The sequence below is a fragment of the Mytilus edulis genome, chromosome 7 (genome assembly GCF_963676685.1).
Source record: "Mytilus edulis chromosome 7, xbMytEdul2.2, whole genome shotgun sequence".
Taxonomy (NCBI): domain Eukaryota; kingdom Metazoa; phylum Mollusca; class Bivalvia; order Mytilida; family Mytilidae; genus Mytilus; species Mytilus edulis.
The window spans coordinates 74,556,111-74,582,355 of NC_092350.1; the positions used below are offsets into that span (position 1 = coordinate 74,556,111).

Here is a 26,245-nt window from a genome sequence, read left to right on the forward strand (position 1 = left end):
TATGATATCCATCCATGACACAAAATCAGTACAGGCCCAGCAAAAAAAAAACCACACAATTAGCAAATGAACAGCGCTGTATTGCTGTTTTTTGTCTCAAAGTCAAAGCGATGCCATTAACGCGGAGCAAAAAATGTCCATCCCACTGCAAGTGATAAACAGTCCATATGAGCAAAATTCCTTGCCACAATAGTTTTGGTTGATTTTTGTACGATGTAACACCATCAAATCTGCCCCGAGAAAGCATAAACATCCATGAATTTTAGTACAGATTTTAAAGAAAAATAGTTCCTACGCATATAGTAAATATAGCACTATACGGAATGTGTATACAAATTCAGTGAATGCTAATTATTATAGTGATCTTACCGACAGATCTAAAATATATCTCTCCTGTATCACCCGAGTTAACCTGTCTTTTTACTTCCAATTATTTTAACCGATGTAATATAATATTCTACGATTTACTAAAAACTCAATTAGAAAAAGTAGAAAAAATAAATGAATGTGATGATATAATGTGCTTAAAGAATCATCGATCCAACTAAAAATTAACAGTTCTGAACTTGAGAATATATTAAAATGTTTTCATGAAAAGAATATTATACAATCTTCATTTTAAATTCTTTTTAAAAATGCATTTGCAAACATAGCAACTTCTAGATATTTATACGAACATCTTATTAACCTTCAGATGTAATACGTATATATGCATTCAGAAGAAAAACATTTTTAAGATACAAATTGCAATAATACAACCAGTAAAGATATTCATTAAAAGATAGGCGAAAGATATCAGAGTGAAATTCAAACTGTCTCATAATTTGAAAACAAACTGACAACACCATGGCTAAGAATGAAAAGGACTAACAGACAAACACATAACATAAAACAACATAGAAAACCAAAGACTGATCAACACGAACCCCACCCAAAACTAGTCTCTTCGACAAAGGTAAGCAAATCCCGCTCCCCGTGTGACACCCATCGTGTTAATGATTGGTAGTGTGAGTTCAAGAAAAGGCGGACCCCACAAAATAAAAGAAACACATCCTTGAAAAACTGATTCAGTTTGACAATATATTGTCATAAAAAGCGTTAGAGAAAAATATTTCATCATCGCATTTCATGTAATACAACATTTTTTTAACTCTTGAAATTGCAATTTTGTAGATCTACAGTCATCTTTCTCATGAAAATAAAATGCTTAGTATGAGGTGTAAAACTCGGTTATATCGATATCTTAACCTCTCACTCATTTTCACTTGTATGAAAGTCGCATAAAAATTCATTATATTGAAACAATATGCGAACAATACAAACAGACAAAATCGGTAAGAATGTCAAACATAGGGGAACAATCGTCAACTTTGTGTCTTCTAAAACTTATTTTAAATCTGTTCTGTCCGTAAAAGAAATTTGCAGACTTAAGACTGGATATATTTTTATTATTCCCGTTTTGAATAACATTTAAAATACTTTTTATTGATTATAATGCATTACGTAGGCATAACATATATATTTCAATTATGAACAAACTATGTCTGAGTGTGATCTGCGTTAAAGATAGTAGCACTTTAAATTTGTAATACATATTTTGTTGGCTAGAGTAGGTCTTAAAATACATAATCATGTTTTGAAATCATGGCCTTTACGTTATACTATCTACCTCGACAATAATTGATTATATTTTGAATTGCGATATTCTAAACCATATACATGTCTTTTGTGAATAAAATGTATACGATTGGATGCATGGTTTGTAATTATAAATATTTGTTATTACATTATATGATCAAACAAGTAAGAGGGACTGGATGGGGTTTACAGAATATAAAGTAAAGTTGAAAATTTTGAAATATCAAGGTAAAAAGTTTCAAGAAAAAACAAAAAAGAATAGTTAAGAAAGGGGTGCTTTAATTTTGAGAATACAGAATATTGAACAAACAGTGTATAGGATAGAAACAAAAATGTACCAAATTTAAAGAACACAGAATAGAAGGACCCCAATTCAGACCTTCAGGTACAGAAAGGTAACAGAAAGACTTGTGCGAGTCAAATGCTGGAGCTGGAGCAGTGAGAAATTCATACCGTTGATTGCCATACAACAAGATGATGTGGTTCTCTTAGAATTTTGTGCCATACATTCTTCTGAAGACATCATTGGAAAGTTTCACGGGTTTGGAAATGACAAAAGATAAACTATAATGCCTGTATTTGCTGGATGACATTCAACATATAAGGTATAGAGCGGATCAAATATATTTATGTCAGGTGTGGAAACTTATTTCAGGTACCGATATATTGAAATGATAATATAAAGGTAAATGGAAGAGTGAATTCGTTGTGGTAGTCAAAAACGGTTAGATAAAAGAACATCATTATTATTTATGAGAGTGAGTGTAACAACAGTCTGCTATATCATTTTTTTCTTTTAACTATTTTTGTATTAAATTTTCTTTTAATTAAGAACTGATTTCAGAATCTATTAACTTTATTTTAGAAAATGGCAATGTCTTCACTGAAGCTGACTGTAGAGGAAAAGAATTACTGGAAGTTTTGCATGCTTAATGTCAGGGTTGTACCAGATGCACTTCGAAAGTATTTTGACGGTCGTATACCACCTGCAAGCCTGGCTACCACAATCAACCAAAACTCCACGACAATTGTTAATCTTGTTAACAGACGAGTTATAAATATATCCCAGCTTGATATATTGCAGAGAATACCTGGCACAATATGGCCACCAAGATGCCCTGCAGTACCAACTGGATCTAATGGTAAATAAACAAAAAATATTTACAAAATTTCAATAGAATAATTTCTAAGTAATGTTTTGTATCTTATGATGAGTTGTCTCATTGTGGTAGTCCTGTTACATGTTTCTATTTTTATAACTTTTTGAGATTTAATTCAACCCAACTATAATTAGAATTAAGAAAAAAGACAAAATTGAATGATTATCAATGAGACCTCAATTCAGCAATATTTGTTAAGAGGTTTTGTTATCGCAACCAGAACCGATCACGTATCGATTATCGTTCGTCATCGGAGTACAAAGTCCTTGTAAAAATTATGATTCGGAAAAAGCAAATTTAGAACAGAAATATTTCCTTCTCGTGTTGATTTTTTTGGTGGAAATCGTGTTGTCTTTTGTTTTGTATGTTGTGTCTTTTTATTTTTAGCAATGACGTTGTCAGTTATCTTTCAATCAATGAGTTTGACTGTCCCTCTGGTATCTTTCGTCCCTCTTTTTATCATCATAGAAAATGACCATTTCCGGTCTAACCTATATATTTTATCATCTTTTATTAACATATTGCTTGAGATCCAGTATAGTTAACCCTACCACATTCTGTATTATTCTGTATTATGTGCTTGTCCCAAGTCAGGAACCTGTAATTCAGTGGTTCATGCAGTATAGGCTTTGCTCCTTGTTGAAGACCTTACGGTGTCGTTTGGTCTCTTTGGTAATTATACCACACCTTTTTTTTTTATATGTACTGTAACCAGTTCAAATTAATCTTTGCAAAACTCTTCACATCTAGAAGTAGTCAAGGGTAGCTAGTTGGCTCATTGGCACTCATACCACAACTTTATACATTAATTAGTTATCGTCTTTGAAATTATTAAATAATTTCGAGAAATGTACGAAAATCACTCAATATAAATAACAAATTTATTGTAAACTCATATGTGCTTCTCGAAATTTGTTATCTTCATTTAGTAACACTAGATCGATGAAACTGCTGAAGGAATATTAATGCCACGTGGTATCGTCAGCTCAAAAGCTTCTTCGGTACTGACATGATTTATAAAATACTTTTCATAACATATTCTATTGATTTTTATTAATCACAACATAAGGTTTAAACTGTCTCCTTCCTAAGTTATTATATATGTATTTTGATGTGTCTTCTGAACTTAAACCTCATCTGGTATTAAGGTATTCGTACATCCTTATGAATATAATTAATTTTTTTTATCTTTTTAACAACATATAGCTCACGTACTTTTAAAATAACAAACTTCTAGACCACAGTAAGAAAATGAGCTGACTGTTTGACTTCCTAACCTCTGCATTAATACATTTTTGGCTTTGGTAAAGTCAGAAACTTCCACAATCTTGCTCTTTGATATTAAGACTTTAATCAAACAAGACTTATCATTTATCAAGATCTTAAATATTTACAATAAACAAGAATTTATTGCCAATGTGACAAATAATCATTAGAGACTACTAGACGTAGTATATTTATTTTATCACAGATATATTGTCTTTGAGATCATGCGTTATGAACTGTTCTACTAGCGTTGGTAGTTTCAACAAATCCAGGGCAATGCTTTATTTCGTTTTCAATTCAATAACTTAATAGTTCTTGTGTGGAAAAACAGTAAAAAGGAATGTTACTGTATAACGAATATGACTAGCCGTACAGCTATTTTAATTTTGCAGCGGATTTCCAGTGTTCAAGCAGGAGGTCAGTAGTTCACTTTTAATCCTCATGTTTTCTCAAACAACTACAACAATGGTAATATGCGTGTGTGATCGGGTGTCGTGATATACCACCAATTAATTAATCAAGATGTCTACTTATATTACATGTCTTGTTTTAGCTACTTCTTCAGCAGATTTTGACGTTACCTTGATGGTGTGTTTACTGAGGAATATACCATTACCAGGGATATATCAACCTGCTTCCGGATGGGATAATTTACCTATTCCTAGTAACACATCGCCAGGTGCTTACCTTTCAAGAATAAAGTACTATCGAAATGAGATAGCACATTCAACTGAAAACAAATTGAACACCTTGGATTTTCAGGGCAAATGGAAAACAATCAGCGAGGTTTGTTTATACTTTTTAAGTTGTTACAAATGGAATGATATTTCAAAAGCTTATAACATTTTGGACTTTGTCAGCGATACTTTTGTCTTTTATCCCGATTTTTGTTCTCGTAAGTTAGGAGCCTGTAATTCAGGGGTTGGTACTCGTTGCCATCTGTGTTTTTTGTTTTCATTGGCAAACATATTATATATTCTTATGTTTATGCAGATCATGGGTTTTTTTTATATACACATCAAACATAAAAAAAAAAATTTTTTTTTTACAACAAATATATACTTTATTCTAAAGATATCTTGTTACAATTATACTTCACTGTCCAAGCGCCAGAGGAGTATTCCTGTGAAAAAAACTTCTGAGTTGCCAGGAACATACTCAGAATATAATAAACAATATAACATAAACTATTACAATATATGCAAATTATTTTATTAAATCAGTTTCTTCAAATTTATGAAAAATACACTTTGAGAAATTATTTTGCTTTCATGCATAACACTTCTTAATTCCTTTATAAACAATTCATATACATCTATATATTTCAATTTTTGCTCTGAAACATAGTATGACTTGAAAATGCAAAAACCTAAAACTGTCAAAAAATAGTTAAAACCATAATAACCCTTATCTGATATTTTGTATCCAAAAACTAATTGTTTAACTGATATCTTATTTTTAAAATTGAGTTGTGCAAGAAGATGTTACACTTCATCCCAAAGTCTTTTAAAAAAAGAACATGTTATAAAGAAATGAAAGTAATCTTCATCTTCTGTTTGACAAAAATTACATTTACTGTTAGTAGAAATTTTCCATTTAAATAGCAATTGCTTTGTGGGAATAATATAATTTAGCAGTTTCCATCTAAACATTTTCATCTTATTCTCTCTTAAAAATTTAAATATAAAATCGTTTACGAATGACATATTTGGCTTGCTATCTAACTTTAAATTTCTTGTCCAAATATTAATACCAATTGGCTGTGTATATTTTTGATCTACTAGACTATTATATAACATTTTATTATAGATATCTTTTGCTTGTATTTGTTTGTTTCCCCATCTCAAGTTATCCTTATTGATACTGATTTTACTTTTTAAAGAGTTTTCTTTAATTAGAACTTGCTGCCATTCCTTTGGAAGATTTTAATATCGTAAACTCTGCAATCCAATTAGACTTATTGCTTAATTTTTCTAAAATAAAAACCTCTGATAACTTTCCCTCACGATCAAGTATGTCGTTGATATAAATCAACCCACTTGCTACCCAGTTTTGAAAGAACAAACTTTTGTTACAATGTTTAACGTATCTATTTCCCCAAATAATTTGTTTTCTAATATTTGAAAAATGATCTTTAAATTTTGTAAACCCTCCCCCTGTTTTCACCCAGCTTGAAATTACTTGCAAATAAAAGTCTGGTATATTTTCAAATTCATTTAGTGATTTAACATTATCTAAATTCATGTTAATGACAAGATAATTTTTTCCCAGATTGTTGAAATATTTAATAGGAATAATCTTCCAGTTCGGCATAGTGGTTGAATTAAATTTGGAAACCCATGAAGCTTTCAGTGATGTAAAATAGCTATCAAAATCAACCATTTTTAACCCCCTTTTTGATAATCGCCAATAAGTGTATTTCTTTTTACTTTTAAAAAAATAATATATTATCATTTGTGAACTTAACATATGAGATAAGATCGGATAACTCGTTTGCGCTGAAATACTTTCATGATATTTACATTTTTCGCTTAGTGCTATAAGATCGCATTTTGCAATTTATTTCAGGCAATAACATTCTGTAATGGTGGGCATTGTCCGAATGCAACTATGGAAATTTTGCATTGCGACTTGGATGGTTCGCAGAATGGTGTTATTGTTACTTGCTTAAAGACGGAGATCGAGGCAATTAAACGAGACTTCAAATTGGTTGAAGGGGAAAAAAGCAAATTGAAAAATGAACTCAAAAGAACTGAACTCCAACTAAAAAATGTCGAAAGTGACTTTCACTTTTATAAAGATGGGCACTTACCAAAAAACATTTCAGGTATTATTTTAAACATCTGATTTATCTTATCTAAATAATTTAAGTATCACGCCTGTTAAAAATTAAAGTCTAAGATAGAGAAAAATAAAGTAGTCAGGGTACATTACGTTTGAGAAGCACAAAAAACAATAACGCACGGACATAAAAAGTAGGGAATTACCAATACAAGAGGATGATAATAACACTAAAGTGCCTGTGTCGCTCACATTCGTCTATGTGCATATTAAACTAAGAACACATATGATTTTTGACAAAATTGTGTTTTGGTGATGGTGATGTGCATGTAGATATTAATTTACTGACCATTCTTGCTGCTTACAATTATCTCTAACTAATGATTTTGGCCAAATAGTTAGAGTTGAAAATATCTGGAAAAATTTACCAAATTCATGAAAATTGTTAAATATGACTATAAAGGGCAATAACTCCTTAAGGGGTCAATTGACCATTTTCTTTGACTTATTTGTAGATCATTTAGCTGTACATTATTGCTGTTTACAGTTTATATCTTTCTATAATAAAATTCAAGATGATAACCAAAACATGCAAAAGCTGCAAAATTTTCTTAAAATAACAAATTCAGGGGGCAGTATCCCAACACCAGGTTGTCTGAAAATTTGAGGGTAGATAGATCTTGATTTTATGAGCAATTTTATGTAGTCAGATTTGCTCTAACTGCTTCGGTTTCAGAGATTTGAGCCCAAAACTGGCCAGGTGAGCTTAAAACAGGTGGTACTAATACATGTAATAAAAGTTAACAAAAGAAGAAAAGAAAACGTAACCGAACTAAGAATGAACCGAAGTGTTTCAAAAATAAGTCACCATATTTTGCAGTGCATTTTCAAGTTTTTATTATAAACGGCATTCTCTTGCAATATAGGTAAATGACAATCGTTAAAATATGACCTATTTACTTGTTCATGAAGCTTTCAATGGTTTGAGCTATTTAATTTTAGATTCAGTACTATAATATCTTATTTTATCTTACCATACTTGTGTCAAGTTGTTCACACTTCTGTGTTTACATGAATTGTCATTGAATCATATATGATTATAAACAGAAATAATTGTTTACTAAACCGTGAACTATTCGAATTACTACGGATTTTCTACCCTAGGAATAGCCAACCTTACCTGTTTTTAGGAATAGCCTTTCGAAATGTTGAGCCTCATTACATTCAACTTCAAACTTTTTTTGGGGGCTATTAAAACTTTTTAAATTCGAGCATCTTTTGTCGAGGAAAGCGCGTTTTTTAACAAAGGTTTTGTACCCAGTGTATAGTTTAGCTGAGACGAGAAATTATTACACCGGATTTCAAATTTCTTACATCATAAAAAATAATATAAATCGTCTATTAAACTGTATCAATTTCAAATCAAATTAAATTTGTATTCATTAGGTTCAGATATATCTGAAAATGTGTTCAATAATGATAAAATATGAATGTTACCTACTTGACAAATTAACAATTTAGTTAGATATAATCAAGCGGGCTGAATTGTTTGTCTTTTATTAGTTTTTAATTCAAATCATACATATAATATTTAAATTATAGTAAGTAAATATAAATAAATATTTTAGATAACATTCATGAGTTAATCAAGAAATGGAGGATAGACGACAAACCATTTTTCTTCACTAGAGCAGGAAAACTGGTATACGATATGTTAGAATCTGAAAATATTGTCGTCATTATTGGACAATCAGGCTCTGGGAAATCCGCAACTGCTCGAAATGTAGCCTTAAGATGGATTACCTACGGTTACGATGTTTTTCCAGTTGAATCAGTTGAACAAATATTGGAATATAGATGTAAAGAAACAAAACAAATTTTTGTGATAGACGATGCAGTTGGAAAATATTCAACAAACGAGTCGTATGTTAATCAGTGGGAAAGATTAGATTCTAAACTAACGACTGTATTTATTGACCATAATGCGAAACTAGTTTGTACATTACGAAAAGTTGTGGCTATTGATAAAAAATTCAAGGCAGCTAAAACGTGTTTGAGTGACAAAGCTTGTATCATTGATGTAGACCATGAAGACAACTGTCTTCTTCCTGAGGAGAAAATGTCTATTTTGAAAAATCATTTAATCTGCACTGAAAAACAAAATGAAATAAGCAACGAGGAATGTAAAGAATGTTGTAAAGGACAGTTTGCGTTTCCACTATTATGCCATGTGTTCACCACAAATGATGGTCTCTTTTTGCGCAAATCTGATTTCTTTCAAAAGCCATTTAGCTATCTGAATGATGAAATTACAAAATTACATCAACAAAACAAAGAAGTATATTGTTCATTAGTTATATGTATGCTTTTTTCTGGGAAGTTGAACGTAAAATTGTTTTCTGTTTCTGATGATTCAGACGAGGAACAAGAGAAAAACAAGCGTAAAATTGGAATGATAGCTGAGGCTTGTGGTCTATATCGAAATATCTCAAGACAGACGTTACTTGATAGTTTGCTTTCTGTTGAAGGCGTTTATGTAGAATCATTTGGCGGAATAATCAATTTTGTACACGACACTTTCCTAGAAGCTATTAGTTTTCATTTCTCAAAGGTGAATCCATGTGTATTTTTGGAATGTTGTGATATTGCATTTTTGAAAGAACGAGTTAGGGTAATTTCGCCACAGATAGATGACGATGAAAATGTAATTGTATTAAAGGAGGAGTCATTCTGCTATTTAGCAATTCGATATATTGCAGAACTTAAGAACGGTGAGTTCATGGATGTATTGTGCAGCCAACCAATAAAAGAGGAGAAATTTCTCAAAGTTATGGGTGATGTTATCGAATGTGGAAGCCTTATAACAAGACAAAAACTAATTGACACCAAAATATCCTGTGTTGCTTATTTCAAATGGAAGAATTTTGATCCCGTATATCAACATAAAAGCAATATTGAAGCTGTAGCGGCAATCATGGAAATTTTCCCGCATCACAAAACATTACTTCATTGGGTCATAGCCACTGGCTGCAATTATTTAATGGATTATTTTTTAAAACAGATGTCTAAAAAGCAACAAAACAGATTTATACGATCAGATAGGTCAACTTTCTCACTTGCTTTGTTGAGCGGTTGCAAAGAAATTATTAAAACAATGATTGATAGAGGTGCAGATGTTAATTCTCTTGAAAGTCAGTATGCTTTAAAGAGACTAGTAATTAATGGCAGAGATTTAGAGTTCTTTGAATTTTTAATGAACAATGGAATAAAAATGAATTTCGTCGACTCTGAGAGGAAATCGTTGCTCTTTTACGCGATAAAGTCCAAAAATTTGACAATTCAGACATTTTTAGTTAAAAAAGACTCAGGTTTACACGCTTTACACGAGGCTATATATCATTCAAACATTGAAAACGTAAAAGCCTTCCTTAGTAATCATAGTATAAATTTGGTTTCAAATAACGGTTGGTCACTTTTCCATTTTGCTGCATATAAGAATGACATCGCAATGTTTGAAATTATTTTTGCAACTGCAATGAGAAATAAATTATTTGCTATTGATAAAAGAGACAAAATTGGCTGGAGTCCTCTTCATTTGGCATCTTTCTTATCCAATTATGAAGCGGTTAACTTTTTAATGAGCAAAGGTGCAAATGCTAGTTTAGTCGACCGTGATGGAAAAACACCTGTTCATTTGTCATGCAATGAAAGAATAACTAGTTCTTTATTAAAATTCAGTGTTTGTCCAGCTGAAGAGACGACTAGACCTGAAGAACATTCAACTGAAGGACGATATCGGCACACAGACGTCAAACCGAAAGATATCACAAAAGACAAAGCAACAAGTATCAGTATTGTTCTTACTGAAGCGGAAAAGGCATGGATTTACACAAATGAAATTATAATAGCAAATAGCTTTGACTTTAAACAATATGATGAACAAAAATGGACGGCACATGCAAATTATCATCCTGTACACCAGGACGTTGTGATTGAAATCCCCGAAAGTACAAAAAACTGCCATCTGCCTTCAAAACGCTTGATCTATGTTATATTGATGAACATTCTTTATTTATTGTCTTCCAATGTAAAATGTCGAAAAGAGATTGATACACCTGACCAAGAAGGAAATACAAATCTACATGCTGCTGCATCAATGCCTAATGAAGACGACAGCATAGCATCTTTAAAAATACTTTTGGAAAGAGGAGATACCCCTTTATTTTACAACAATGACGGTTGTCTGCCATCTGATGTGGCGTTTTATAGTAGGTCATACAAAGTAAAACGTTTCCTATATAACTATTTAATGTATTCAGCGGAAAGAGAAATGAGGATCCTGGCATTCATTTCAATTCTAACGTTACTTGTGGCAGTATCTTTATACTCTCTTGCTTACTTTGTCTGTCCTGGCTATAGGAATGGCGATGCAAATAACATTTCAAATGATTTTTCTGTCAGTTTCTTATCCAACTATTCAAAAAACCCTTTACATAGTGACAATTATATTTACTCAGACGAAAACAATATTTCATTAAAATCTGGAAACAGTACTGTAAACAATCAACATATGGAAATACATCCATTCAGTTTCATCCGTCCTTTCAGTATTTTTTGTGTATTGTTTTTTAATATATTTTGCGCATTGTGTAAAAAACTACTATGGCAAACGCATTTTCATTCTGAAGGTCTTTATTATATGTATGTACATTTGACAGCACTTTTAAAATTGACATCTATATGTTTCTCTAATCTCGCAAAATCTAAAATATTGAAAACCTTGATTTTTGAATTCTTCATGATGAACCTACTGATTTTTTTAATTGATACATATCTTAGATTGAAACAACGATATTATCCAGAATGTTTAGCGTTCTCTCGATTTACTTCGCAGTTTAGTTTATGTTTTATGGTTACGTTTTTAATTGTAATCTTTCAAGAACCCTTTAGCGAGATACAGTCAAGACTTCCTCGTATAGGCGTCATGCTCGAAAGCCTATCCAGTTGGTCAATAGTGTTACTGTTATTTAGTTTTATTTTAATATTTATTGCTTTATATATATATATCAATATTATTCCTTGTATTGCATATGTAATTTTGTTAAAGATATGGGGAAAGCTGAAAGGCTTCCGTCAAAGTTCTTATTTCTTGCAATTTGGAATCTTTACAGTGGCTTTTCAGAGCCCCCTTAGGATCCGCCCCTGTTTTGGCAACCCTTCGATTACGTGGAAGAATGTTTTACAAGCAATACTGACCTTTATTTTACTCTTTTTTGAAACAATCGTGTCTTATGATAATTACCATGATATTGACTAAATACTAAGCCTATACTGTGTCCTTTTGAAAACGGGGATAGACACTTGGTAACCAATTTACCTTTGGTGGTATTGAGATTGTAAGTAATAACTAAATATACCTTTTTAAAATACCCCTTAATTTTTCGTTTATTTCGTTTTCATTTAGGAAAAAAGGTTCTGGTGAGAAGAAGATTTGTTTTTGAAATGTCATTAATGCAATAAGTTTGCGTCATTCATTGATCTCAAGAAGTGCTACATCGATACAAACATGATCCTATTTATATATGTATTTTAACAACACAGATTTTAGATTAAAACATTTTGAACCAGCATATATGTTCTAATTGATGATGTCGTCAATTATTGGTTTAACTGTAAATATTGCATAAAACGGGACAACGCTTTAACAAACAGTGTTAACGATTTGACGTATATATCTATATTCCGGGAATATAACTGCTGATTCTACGCTATAGCTAACGATATATTTGATGAAAAGGATAACTGCAACAAACCATATAAATGTGCTTCAACAAAGATGCATACAGTTGTACATAATGCATTTAATACTTTTAGAAGTGTCTCACATAAAGATATTTATGTGAATCCATCTCTCTATTTTCATATATGGTAAATTGATAAAACTTGTGATTAAAAAACGATAACTACAATCCTGTGCAAGCTTTGAAACGAAACACGGATTGGAATACTACGCCACAATTAAAAATTTTGAGACACAAACAATCTTTTTTATCATTCAGTTTTTTTTGTATTTATGATCAGATTCTATATCGGAAGACAGACTATGTCAATTCCTCAATATAAGCTATGTTAAAAGCGATTCTCCCATTCTTTTGTAATGTTCATTATATTAGTCACCAGACGTCACATACTTTGCTATATATTGATGTGTCAGTATTATGTGCACTAGATACTTAGGGAAAGTTTTGAAGAAACTAAGGTTTTTACTCCCTCAGGCAAAGTTGGATTTTGTTATCTTGAGGTCACTTTTGATCATACAGCTCATCAACTGTTTCGGTTTATATACATCAATGGCTTTGAAATATTTAAGAGTTTCTGATGAAGGTTTCGGACGCATGCAATTTGAAGTTTATTGTTTACTTTTTTACAGCTTCGGATCGATACCACTGCAGGTGGACTTGTTGTGGACTGCAAAATACATCTAATCGTCGTGATTGATAGACAATATATATTATAACGTCATGCACTACAGTTTTATAGATACAACGTTACAATAGTTCAAAGCTCCAAATTTACAGGCTCCAAACAAAGAACAAACACATAACTTATGGTAGGGTTAAATATGGTTTTGAGCTTTCAATCATTCCTTCATTTAGGCCAGAAATGTAACATTACAATCAGAACAGACTGTAAAATTCACTTGGAAAGGACTTGACTGATCAGATTTCCTCAAATTAACTACGGACAAATGTTACAAAGATTCGATTTAAGTGCAATCGCAGCTACTGAAAGCCCAAAATAACTCATAAATAAATTTAATGTTTGAACTAGAATATCAAACAAAATGCATCTAATGTTTTAATTGAAAAAATAATCTGATATAGAACTGTTTTTAACATCAGTTCTAGAACAGTTCCATGGTTGAATTGTTCCAAACGGCTCTAAGGAAGAACTATCATAAAACGTTTCTGTTTATAACATGAACTTTTTAAACATCCTTGGACATATACGCTGGTAACGTTTCTATCACATAACGTGTGTATCTGGAACACACAACAATAATTTGGTAATGGAATTACGTGTATACACCTGGTTTATCAATACTGGCATGAAAAAATATTGTAAATTGATTTAAAAGAGACGCATCAAGATAATTCAAGATAAGAGATAGAACAAGAATGTGTTCATAGTTCACGGATGCCTCACGCGCACTGACATTCTCTATGTTCAGTGGACCGTGAAATTGGTGGCACAACTATAATTTGGCACTAAAATTAGAAAAATCATGCAATGTGTACTAACTTTCAAGTTGATTGGATTTAAACTTCATCTTAAACTACAATGACTAAAAATTTCAAACTGAAGCGTGACAAACGGACGGACGGACAAACGGACAAACGAACGGACCTGCAAACCAGAAAAAATAATGCCCCTCTGATATCGTAGGAGGGGCATAAAAATGAGCATGAATTGACGCATTGACATGGAAGATTATGAAATAAATATTATTAAATCATTGCAGTCCAATTCTGAGTTTCATCGTTTTACCTGAAGTTCAAAATTTTCCAAAACGATACTAAGGAACTGTAATAAAGTAACTAAACATAAGTTCCTATTCAATATTTTAAAGACGTTATCAGGGTTTCAAATCTAAGTAAATGTATACCGCCTTAAGTATAACAGGTAATCTAAATTTTGGTTTACATGTCATAGTTTTTTATAATTTTTTTAACATGAATCGGACTGTTTTTTCTCTTTTGAATTTTAATATGCTATACGGAATATGTTTTTGCACATTGTTGAAAACCATACCGTGACCGTCAGTTGCTCTCATTTGCGTATTTTAAATCTGATGAATAATTGTCACATTGCAGATATTACCCAATCTTTTCTATTGTTATAAAGAAAACTTGGTCCAACTAAATAAATGACATTTCGAATCTTAAGAATTACTTGAAGTTTTATTGATTTGAATTACTTTAAAGGAATAGGTCATATCATATAAGCTATAGAATAAATTCTCTTTAAAAATGCATGTGTTCACATAGCAACTAGTAAATATTTATTGAAAACGACACACCCATTCATTTTAATTTATTGACTTCTTTTCAGATTCATTTATACGCGTTTGCCATATTGAATAAGATTCATACACGCAGTATAACATTCCAATTAAAACGGTTCAATACCTCACTAAACATAACAATCAATTAACATGTAACTTTAAACCACAAGAGTTTATGGAAATCACTCGCTTTTCGTTATTTTTCTAAGTCACATAACTTTGATGAATATTCTTTTTTTATCGTTATTCTCCTTTATATAGTGTGTTGATACGACCAAAGCTAAGAAGCAGCATCTTGTGAAGGTCACACACTACTCTTGCTTTCTTACAACGACAGAAAAAGGGATAATGGAAACAGTTATTATATTCATATCTTCTCAACACTTGTATGGTCCCAAGTCTACTATCTTTTTTGAATTTGTTAGAAATTGATAATGAGGATCGGTTGAAAACAAAGCATTACGACAAAAGATATGATTTCAGATTCCCACTTGTGAACTTGAAAGTTTACATGTTATTTGAATAACTATGTCTTGAAAATTAACTTCGAGTTTCATATGAGATTCATATGATTTTCCAGTATCAGCTTGGTTGCGGTGAATTTCACATAATATTCACGTGAAACTCAATTTACGTGAAAGTTTACCTCGTGCAATTTCACTGTGTACGTTTTATTTTATTTTTTGATAAATTTATAAATGAAGGAGAAATGCATATGTGAAGGAATTTATTCATTTTTTTCAAAGTTATGAAAAATCATTTGTCAATATTAACAAATCATGTATTGTCGTTATGAAACAATACGAAGCGATAACACCTGATTCATAATAATCTACGAAGTCGTTAGCCAAAGGTTTACAAACTTAAGCCCAGTATATTTTTAATCTTCTCGTTTTAAATGTTTTAAAGTCTATTAAATCATCAGTATGTATTACGTAAACGTACAGTAGGTATATCTTTTATGCTTACAATGTGTCTCGGTTGGATATGCATTGTAATAAAAAGTATTGAATATGTAATGAATAGTCAATATCGATCGAATGTTTATACACGCACGGTATTTCTTAAAACCTGTCCTTCACAAAGAACCGCATTAGAATAAGTGCAAGATTTTGTTTAATGTCTATAAATGTCTTTTGCGTCTGGCGAAACAAATTAAAAGCCTGGTACCTTTGATAACTATTTCAATAAAATGTCGATTGACGTAAATACTTTTAAATTTATGATTACTTTACATGATACGATATATATGTAGGTATAATTTAATAAGAATATCGCTTACAGAAGTTTCTGAACATAACTTCAGTCACATATATATTGAAAAACCTTGAAAATAAATACCACCGTTATTTTGCATTCACTCGGCTTATGACACACAAGGAACTGGTATTATGCAACAGCTATAGGAGAAAAAATGAGAAGATCGGGGTGATTTTTGAGTAAATAAAAGTTTACAAGTCAACATATTAGCCACATTATTTTTCGTCGTCGAAAACTCACCATCTTGATTACCCATGATAATTCCAGTAGTCAAAGTAAATGTCCAGGACTAATACATATGATACAATCAACTTGCTGAATGCATTATGATCTTTTGCAAATTAAAGTTTGAAATTCTGACAATGTGGAATGTTACCATTGAAGTAGAAAATGGAAAATACAAAAAATAGTGTGCAAAGATTATAGTTTTGAGTGGTCCACCTATGTCAGTATCTAAAAAAAAATGTAAGTATGAAATTCATATTCTATTTCTGTTATATCATTTCTAAAGAAAGTTCTTCTTGACAACATCTATGCACGTTCTGCAATAACATTTATGAGGATGCTTTGTGAGTAACACACCTTTGATAGCAGATTTTGGCATGTATTGTTATAAATAACCGTTAATTGTCGCACTGAGTAATGATTTGTACGCATAAGGTTTTTAATTATCAATTAATTTTTACTTAAGTTTGCTTTCATAAATCTTATGTAAACCACCACAGTTGTCTTTTTTATATTAAGATTCTTTTTCCGTTTAACAGTGAACACTTTTAAACAAACATGAAAACATGTGACGATTTTTCGCTCCTTTTAGTTATTATCTTTGTTGGACGAGTATTTTTCATATACCCCTTCGTACGGTGTATTTATATCCGAAATTGTTCGATTTCAACGTGGATCCAGTACCGTTTTAGATCTGAATAACATTAGCTATGGATGTGTGTTTAATTATCAAGTAAAGGATTCCGTCACCACAAATTATGCAACTTTTACAAAAATAAATCATAGATAGCAAACATTTGATTTTTGCCTGTAGAATTTGTATAAAGACGGATATTACGTCTTTATTTACGGCAATGTTGTTTAATGAGTCTGAAATTTAAAATGATCAATATGAACTCATTTATCTTTTGTACAAACTTGTTTCTGAAATTTACCAAATTAAGAAGATCTGTTAACAAGTGTTTATTTGTACTAGATTGTTGTTCATAAATTAAATCATAATCAATTTTTTTTTATTAATTCATGTCATAACAAAATATCTACTACTGTATACCAATATCCGGTGAAGACAACATATGACAAATGTCCAACTAAAGTACTGAATAGATCAGTTAGGAGTAAAGTAAAGGTCAATCTTATCCATTACAAACTATAACTCAAACAAACAGGCAGGTCAAAAGAGAAAATATCTACTTTCCTAAAGAAATTTGTATACGCAAAGTGTAAAAATGTCTAAATGTCTTTTTTGTGAGTTATAAATTCTGTACTTACACTATAACCTATATTTCACGAATGGTAATTAGTAGTGCTTCATTCAATGCTGAGATGAATTAAAGCGGTATTGTAAAAGTATTTACATCACACTTGCTTTTTAGCCTATAGATATACATAAAATTTTGTTATTATTTTTTTGTATTATCTCGTCCTGAATATCCATGAAATAATTGACATTGACTGTTCAGCAAGCAGCAAACAATTTAAAACTACTTAGTACAGTTGACAATATTTTCATTATAGACAAGAAATTCAAACAATATTTTTTTTAAGATTTACTGTCAGCGGAATTGTACATGTTGACAATATGTTCAAATAAGTCAAGAGACATATTGCTTAACTTAACAAATGTCATACTACGCCATTGGAATTATCATTTTAAAGTTGATTGAAGATGATACAATTACTTAATTGATGGATTCATCAATTGGTTAATTTCCATTTTATTAATGAGCGGATTTCATAATAGAACAATAAATGTAAATAACACGTTATTGTAAAAAAAAACAAGTTGACCAAACGTGTCTTAAAAATAGTATTATTAAACTATGAGTTTATTTAAGATCACTGATTTTTGTAGAGACGATGGCAGTGTCGACACTGAGACTTACTGTAGAGGAAAAGAATTACTGGAAATTTTGCATGCTTAATGTCAGAGTTGTACCAGATGCACTTCGAAATTATTTTGACGGGCTAATACCACCTACAAGTTTAGCTACAACAATCAACCAAAATTCATCGACAATTTCTTACCTCGTTACAAGAAAAGTTATCAATGCTGCACAACTTAATATACTACAAAGAATACCTGGAACCATATGGCCACCCAAGAGCACTCGCGTTCTCATTGGAACTACTGGTATTATAACATCATTCTTGTTATACCTTATATGGATTGCTCCCCTAGTTTGTATAATGAACCTGGTATCATAGAAGATTTTCGTACAAAAAAAAAACCTAAACCCTAAGTATTGTTTAAAGATTATTTTCATTTCTTTACCTGTCACCCTATATATCATTATAACCTGTTGTTGATAACTTTATAGCAATACATATATAGTATACATTCATTAGAGGAACTAGGTTTAAAATTTAGTAATACTTTTGTGTTTTTATAAATATAACTGTTAGGTTTAAAATAATACTAAATGAATGATGAATGACATTTGAAGATAACAAGCAAATAGACACAACTCATATGTCGTAGCAAAACTGTATCGCCATAGCAATAAATCAACAACGAAAAAAAGGTTAAAAAGGGATCTACTAAAATCCGAGCAAGGCCAGGGTCAAAATCCAATAGGTTTAGCAAATACAGACCCTTAAGTTTTGCTCATGCAAGTTCAAATATGATACTTTGACATGGATTATCATTGATATGGTTATATTTATAAATTAATTGTTTACAAAATTTAGAATTTTTTGAAAAACTAAGGCTTTTCTACCTCAGGCATAGATTACCTTAGCTGTATTTGGCATAACTTTTAGGAATTTTTGTCTTTAATGCTCTTCAACTTCGTACTTTATTAAGCCTTTTTAATTTTTTGAATTCGAGCGTCACTGATGAGTCTTTTGTAGACGAAACGCGCGTCTGGCGTTTAAACAAAATTTAGTCCTGGTATATATGATGAGTTTATTTAATATAACTTTTTACTTAAAATTAAGAAAAAAAATAACTCGGAGTTTAAATTCCTCAATAGCATTTTATATATATATATAACATAACTTAGTGTTAAGACCAAGCTGATGACAGATAAGCAGCAAGTAAGAATGCATATAAATCTGACCATTTTACCGATTCAGTTTAAGTTTAATAGTTTAAAATATAATAACTCTTTAAAATAAAATAACAATAAAAAATCGATGATAATAACAAGTACCAGAAACTAGTATCATTCACCGAACTGTTTTCGGAAAAAAGTTATAGTAAGGGAATGTTTGTCCGTGTGTATTTTGGAAATAACGTGTACTACTTATATAAGCTTACCTTGAGCTTTAAAATGTATATAACGTCTCTAAAAACAATACCATCAAATTAATTTCCTGCTAAAATTAAAAGGTTGATACATAAATGACTTAGACATCTTCTTAATTTTTTTCAGCTACATCTTCTGCAGATTTTGATGTTAGCTTGTTGGTATGTTTATTAAGGAATATCCCACTACCAGGAATATACCCACCCTCATCGGGATGGGATAATCTACCTAATCTTCATGACATATCTCCGGGAGCTCATTTAGCAAGAATTAAGTACTATCGCAATGAGTTGGCACATGCAACTGAGAACAACTTAAACACCTTGGACTTTCAGGACCGGTGGGCAACGGTAACCGAGGTTTGTATTAAATTCACGCATCTATATTATTTGAGGAATAAAATATTATTTAAAAAAACAACCCTCCGAAGTTTCTGTTCCTTAACTTGGTAAGTATGTTGTAACATTTCTAAATGAAACTAATTTTATTCAATGACGATGAATTAATGTACTTCACGTAATATATAGTACCATTTATATTGTGACTCCAAGAATGGTCGGAACAATTGTATGTCTGCAATCAGCCGCCAGCTTTTGTAAACCAATTTGATGTATACAAATCAAGAAGACGGTACGATTTAGGAAGAAAATAACCGAAAAATTTGATTTTGGATCAAATGATTGTCTTTTTATGTTCAAAATCGTGTTTAAAAGCAATGTGAATTGCATCAGGTTCCTCCAACGACGCAGTGAAAACAGTGTGCCAACCTGAGTGTGTTATCATTAACGAAAACAATTGGTTGACATGTATAAGTATTAAGTTTTAACTCGGAATCTCTAGTTTAATACTTTTATTCATATAATGAAATGAATTCAACATGTATGATACATGTGTAATAGTCTAATTTGCAAAACCAAATTATTTGTTATTCATGGAAATAAAATTACATTGGCGGGAACATTAGTTTACTGATTTATGCATACCACTTTAAGCTAGTGTTCCAGATCTGTTGAATGCTATATCAAATATATATTATATATGTACAGCAACTATGAAAACATTGCCGTCAATCCTGTATGGATTTTACTCCGTGTTTGAAACATGTTAAATGTATATCTTATCCGCCGTCAATTATATATCACTCAACATCACAAAGTTTTACCTAAATAACTATTTTACATTAACAGTGTATTTTGAATCAAACCTTCTGATTTTCAGGCCATAAAATTCTGTAATGGTGGACATAGTCCGATTGGCATTGCTGATATTTTGCATTGCGACTTGGATGGTTCGCAGAATTGTGTAATTGTTGCTTCCTTGTCGACAGAGATAGAAGCAATCAGACGAGACCTCACTTTGGTGGAAGGTGAAAAAAGTAAAATGGAAAACGAACTCAAAAAAACTGAATTTCAGCTGGAGAATATACGAAGTGACTTTCACTTTTATAAGGATGGCCACATACCAAAAAATATTTCAGGTTTGTTATATTAAATGCAACTTTCATCGGACCGTGTTATATCAGAACAGTCCCTTTCTATTTGGAGAGAAAAGCCAGAGTTCCCATAGAGAATCGTCTTACGCGCTAAGATCGGTTGTTTTTTACAGTCTTGCATATCTTAACTCCAAAAGTCAATTTGTTATTTGCCTATTTATTCTTACAGCATGAAAAAACGTATTATCAACACAAGAAATGAAACCTAGCCAGACGTTTAAATGTAAATCATAATATGTTTTAAACAAAATCATATATTACTCTTTTAAAAAAGAGCTGAGTAGCCCATTAATAACCAACAAACGAACATTAGCAATGCAAAATAGCATGTACATTTAAATGTTTGGTTTGTCTTTGTGTATAAGTTTCCTCTAACGAAAATTATTTATTAACAACCCTGTAATATTTGATTACACAACCAATGAACTATTCTTTATCCTATTCACGCTGAAAGCTAAACTTGGGTATAGATAAGCTCATCTTAATATACAAGATAAATGTTTACACAATTGATTTATGAGTGATGCTGGAATCAATTTTTTTTATCATACATGTATATGGCAAATGCATATGAATTGATTGTTTTAGATAACATTCTGGATTTAACAAACAAATGGAAGATAGACAATCAACCCTTTTTCGTCACTAGAGCGGCAAAACATGTATTTAATAAGTTGGAAAGTGTAAATATTGTCATAATTATTGGACAGTCTGGCTCTGGGAAATCAGCAACTGCTCGAAACGTAGCTTTAAAATGGGAATCACAAGGTTATAATGTTGTGCCAGTCGAATCTGTTGACAATATTATAGATTATAGATGCAAAGATACACAACAGATTTTTGTGATAGACGATCCCATTGGTATATATTCAGTCAACAAGTCGTATCTAAATCAATGGGAGATGCTAGATTCGAAACTCAAAGCTTTACTAAACGACAATAATGTGAAATTAATTTGTACATTGCGCAAAACCGTAGCTTCCGATACAAAGTTCAGAGCAACGGACACTATTTTAAACGACAGAGCGTATATTATTGACTTTGATCATAAAGACAATAGTCTTCATGGCGAGGAGAAAATGACAATTTTGAAGAACCATTTAATTTATTCTAGCAGACAAAATGATATCAGCGACAAAGAGTGCAAAAACTGTTGTAAAGCAACGCTTGCCTTTCCACTTCTGTGTCATATTTTTACAACAAATGACTGTTTGTTTCATCGTAAATCAGATTTCTTCCAAAAGCCTTTTGATTATCTTAACGATGAGATTACAAAACTGCATCGACGAAACAAAAAGGTTTATTGTTCATTAGTAATATGCATGATTTTTGCTGGAAGATTGAATGCAAAAACGTTTTCCGTTTCTAATGGCTTAAACGAAAATCAATTAGAAAATACACGAATTTTCGACATGATAATTGAATCTTGTGGCCTACATCGAAATGTTTCAAGACAGACATTGCTTGACAGTTTGTTATCCGTCGAAGGCGTTTATATAAAAATATATTTTGAAAGAATTGTTTTTTTACACGATTCTTTTCTAGAATCTATAAGTTTCCATTTCGCAAAAGTGAATTCATGTGTATTTTTAGAATGTTGTAAAACAAAGTTTCTGAGGGAAAGAGTTAGGGTTATATCAAAACAGATTAACGACGATCAGAACGTTATTGTATTAGACGAGGAATCGTACTGTCATTTAGCCACCCGATTTATAGCTGAACTAAAGAAAGGTGAATTTATGGATATATTATACAGCCAACCTATTAAAGAAGACAAATTTCTAAAAGTTATGAGTAATGTAATCGACAGTGGACACTTGATTACCAAGCAAAAACTGATGGAAACAAAAATATCTGATGAAGCGTCTTGGAAGTTGGAGAATTTTGATTGTAAATATAGACAAGAATATAATATGGAAGCAATAGCAGCAATCATAGACGTTTTTCCTGCAGACAAAACATTATTTCACTGGACAATAGCAACTGGTTGTCATAATTTTATGAACTTTTTTTGGAAAAGTATGACAAAAAAGCAGCAAAAGAAATCTCTTCGAGCAGATAGGTCTATTTTCTCACTAGCTTTATTAAGCGGTTGCAAAGAAATTATTATACTTATGCTTGAAAGTGGTGCAAAAGTTAACACTTCTGAAAGTCAGTATGCCTTACGAAAACTAGTGATTGAAGGCAGGAATACTACATTATTGGAATGTTTGATACAAAATGGAATGGGAATTAATTTTATCGACTATAATAATAAATCGTTGCTTTTCTATGCAATATCGTCAAAGAATTTGAACTTGCAGACATTACTTATTGAAACAGATTCAAGGCAAACTGCATTACATAACAATGTGTTTAATGCCAACATTGAAGAAACAAATATTTTGCTCGTTACCTATAATATAAATGTTGTCTCAAATTACGGTTGGTCAGTGTTTCATTTTGCAGCATATAATAATGACACCAACATGATGGAAGTGATTTTTGAAACTACAATGAAACGGTGTAACAAAATAGATCGAAATCGTAAAAAAGCTATGAAATGTAACAATATTTCGATTGCCATTGATAGACAGGACAGTATTGGCTGGACTCCTCTTCACTTAGCGGCTGCCTTGTCTAGATATGAAGCGGTTGATTTTCTTATCGGGAAAGGTGCGAATCCCTTGCTCGTCGATCTCGATGGAAAAACACCTTTACATTTTTCTAGTAATAAACGAATAACGAGTGCTTTATTAAAACACAAGGATATCGCAAATGAATCGACCATGTCGATTTATGAAGGAAATAAAAAGACGTCTAATAATGAAATGCAATCAACTGAAGAACTACTAAATTTCAACCAAGATACTACCGTTATGACTGATTTCACAAGATCAGATGATCAACCTGAATATATCAGAGATATTCTTATTGAATGGAAAAATGGTCGCCGTTACTCTAAAGAAGTAATAGAGGAAAATAACATTCACTTTAAACAAGATAAAGATAAAAATTGGAAGCCATACAATATAAATGATTCTCTAGTATATCAGGACTTAGTGAAGAGAATTCCCGAACATATGAAAAACTGGTACCCGTCTATATCTTCCTTGATCTATGTTACCTGTATGAATATTCTTTTCCTGTGTTTTTCAATCATTAAATTTCGGAGGAAGATTGATTTACCAGATAAAGAAGGAAATACACTTCTCCATGCTGCTGCAAGTATGGAAAATCAAGATGAAAGCATAGTATCTGTGAACATGCTGTTAGAAAGAGGAGCTAATCCCTTATTTTATAACATTCATGGCTGTATGCCATCTGATGATGCGTTTTACAATCGGTCATACAGATTAAAAGTGATCCTAGATATATATTCAATGCATACAGCTAACAGGGGGTTGAGAATTCTTGTTTTAATTTCAATCATAGCGTTTTGTCTATTTGTATGTCTTTGCTCCGCTTCCTACTATGTCTGTCCAGAATATGACAATGGTGACGAGAAAAAAAAATCCTATAATGTTTCTAATAGTTACTTTAATAATCATTCAAATAACACTTTAACTAGTTATCTTAATCTTACTACGCAAAATACAAGTAGTTTTGTGCTGTCTGGAAACACGACTGAAGACTATCAGTATGTATACATACAACCCTTCAGTTTCATTCACCCATTTTCTATTTTTTGCGTATTGTTTCTAAATTTAATTTGGCCAATTGGTAAAAAAATGCTATGTAGACAAAACTATTTTCTTTTTGAATACGTTTATATGTATGTGCATTTGACATCACTTTTACATCTAGCATCAATTTGTTTCTCTAATAATGAAAAACATGAAATGTGCAGATACATCATTATGTCGTTTTTGCTTCTAAGTCTAATTGTTTTCCTCGTCGATATAGTTGTAAGTTTAGTAAAGAAATACAATCCAGAATGTTTAACGTTCTCTACAGTTAAATATCTGCTTTTGTTTAATTGTTTTGTTACATTTTTTGGTGTAATTTATTTTGAACCGTTCAATAAGTTATTCTCGGGCGTATCTCTTATAAAAAACACGTTTGAGAATTTATCAAGTTTGTCGATGATGTCACTCTTATTTAGTTTTATAGGTACATTTGTTGCTACTTATATGTATATCAATGTTTGTTCTTGTTGTGCGTATTTGATTTTATTAAAAATATGGGGGAAATCCAAAGGTTTACGTGAATTATCATATCATTTGCAACTTAATGCCATTTACCCTACTTTTCATAAACCAATCAATACTTTCCCCCGGCTGGGCAGTCCCTCTTTTAAATGGCAAATTATTTTTCAATCTACTTTCATACACATTTTTCTCATTTTTGAAACTATTGTTTTTTACGATTCATATCATTTTGGCTAAGTATCAAATTTCTGATGCGATTTAGAAACAAACCTTTTGGGATCTTTTGAATAGGGCTATAATTGAGATTCAGATGTTGTAAATTTTAATAATTTTTTGATAATAACCTTGATGTTTCGTTTATTATACATTTCAAAATAAAATTTGTGGAAAACTGTCTATCATATATGATGTTTTGACTTTTATATAGTATAACAATCATTTATCCAATATGCTTGTATCTATGATGAGTTTATTTGCAATATCTATGCATGAAAATAAAGTGTTTCAATTTATGAAATGTATATTTAGAGATATCATGTAACAAAAATATATAAAAAAAGTGCTAGCTTTGCAATACTGACTTTCTCAGCAAGGAGAACAAATGAGCACATCAAAGTGAGGTGACCTTCAATCTGTCATTTAATTCATAATTTGACAAGGATGCTAACATTACTTCACGTTTCTGTTTTATAACTTGACGTTACGGCTATAAATTTCATGACACACGTCCTGTCTTTCCAACATAGATAATTGTTGATAAGTCATCTAATTTCATAAAATTTTTATTTATTTTTCGATATGTATTTTACCAGTTTTTGGACGGACTCATTTTGCTCAGACTTTATTGCTCTAAATTGTGTTTTGTAGTACTGTTGTGTCTCTTTAAATCTTTGTTTTAGCCATAGCGTTGTCAATTTACTTTTAGTATGCTTGCTTCTCTTGTCAATCCATTTTCGGCTTAAGAGTTTGATTGTTTC

The 26,245-nt window shown here is 31.2% G+C and overlaps 2 protein-coding genes across 2 annotated transcripts; both read left to right on the top strand.

Moving 5' to 3' along the window:
• Window positions 1–2,038: 2,038 nt before the first annotated feature.
• Window positions 2,039–12,272, top strand: LOC139482195 (uncharacterized). The gene is made up of 5 exons (XM_071265896.1): window positions 2,039–2,243; window positions 2,504–2,780; window positions 4,618–4,850; window positions 6,633–6,891; window positions 8,474–12,272. Exons 2-5 carry the CDS (start codon window positions 2,507–2,509, stop codon window positions 12,160–12,162), a joined length of 4,455 nt encoding a protein of 1,484 aa, XP_071121997.1. The 5' UTR covers window positions 2,039–2,243; window positions 2,504–2,506; the 3' UTR covers window positions 12,163–12,272.
• A 3,718-nt stretch (window positions 12,273–15,990) lies between these two features.
• LOC139482197 (uncharacterized) lies at window positions 15,991–25,664 on the top strand. Its single transcript, XM_071265898.1, has 5 exons — window positions 15,991–16,635; window positions 18,251–18,529; window positions 19,773–20,005; window positions 20,865–21,123; window positions 21,727–25,664. The coding sequence occupies exons 2-5, from the start codon at window positions 18,256–18,258 to the stop codon at window positions 25,503–25,505; spliced, it is 4,545 nt and encodes a 1,514-aa protein (XP_071121999.1). The 5' UTR covers window positions 15,991–16,635; window positions 18,251–18,255; the 3' UTR covers window positions 25,506–25,664.
• Window positions 25,665–26,245: the final 581 nt, after the last annotated feature.

Coding starts and splice junctions, on each gene's coding strand:
- LOC139482195 (XM_071265896.1), top strand. CDS start 2,507: ATGGCAATGTCTTCACTGAAGCTGACTGTAGAGGAAAAGAATTACTGG. Junction 2,781..4,617: donor AGTACCAACTGGATCTAATG/GTAAATAAACAA, acceptor GTCTTGTTTTAG/CTACTTCTTCAGCAGATTTT. Junction 4,851..6,632: donor AATGGAAAACAATCAGCGAG/GTTTGTTTATAC, acceptor AATTTATTTCAG/GCAATAACATTCTGTAATGG.
- LOC139482197 (XM_071265898.1), top strand. CDS start 18,256: ATGGCAGTGTCGACACTGAGACTTACTGTAGAGGAAAAGAATTACTGG. Junction 18,530..19,772: donor CGTTCTCATTGGAACTACTG/GTATTATAACAT, acceptor AATTTTTTTCAG/CTACATCTTCTGCAGATTTT. Junction 21,124..21,726: donor CATACCAAAAAATATTTCAG/GTTTGTTATATT, acceptor TGATTGTTTTAG/ATAACATTCTGGATTTAACA.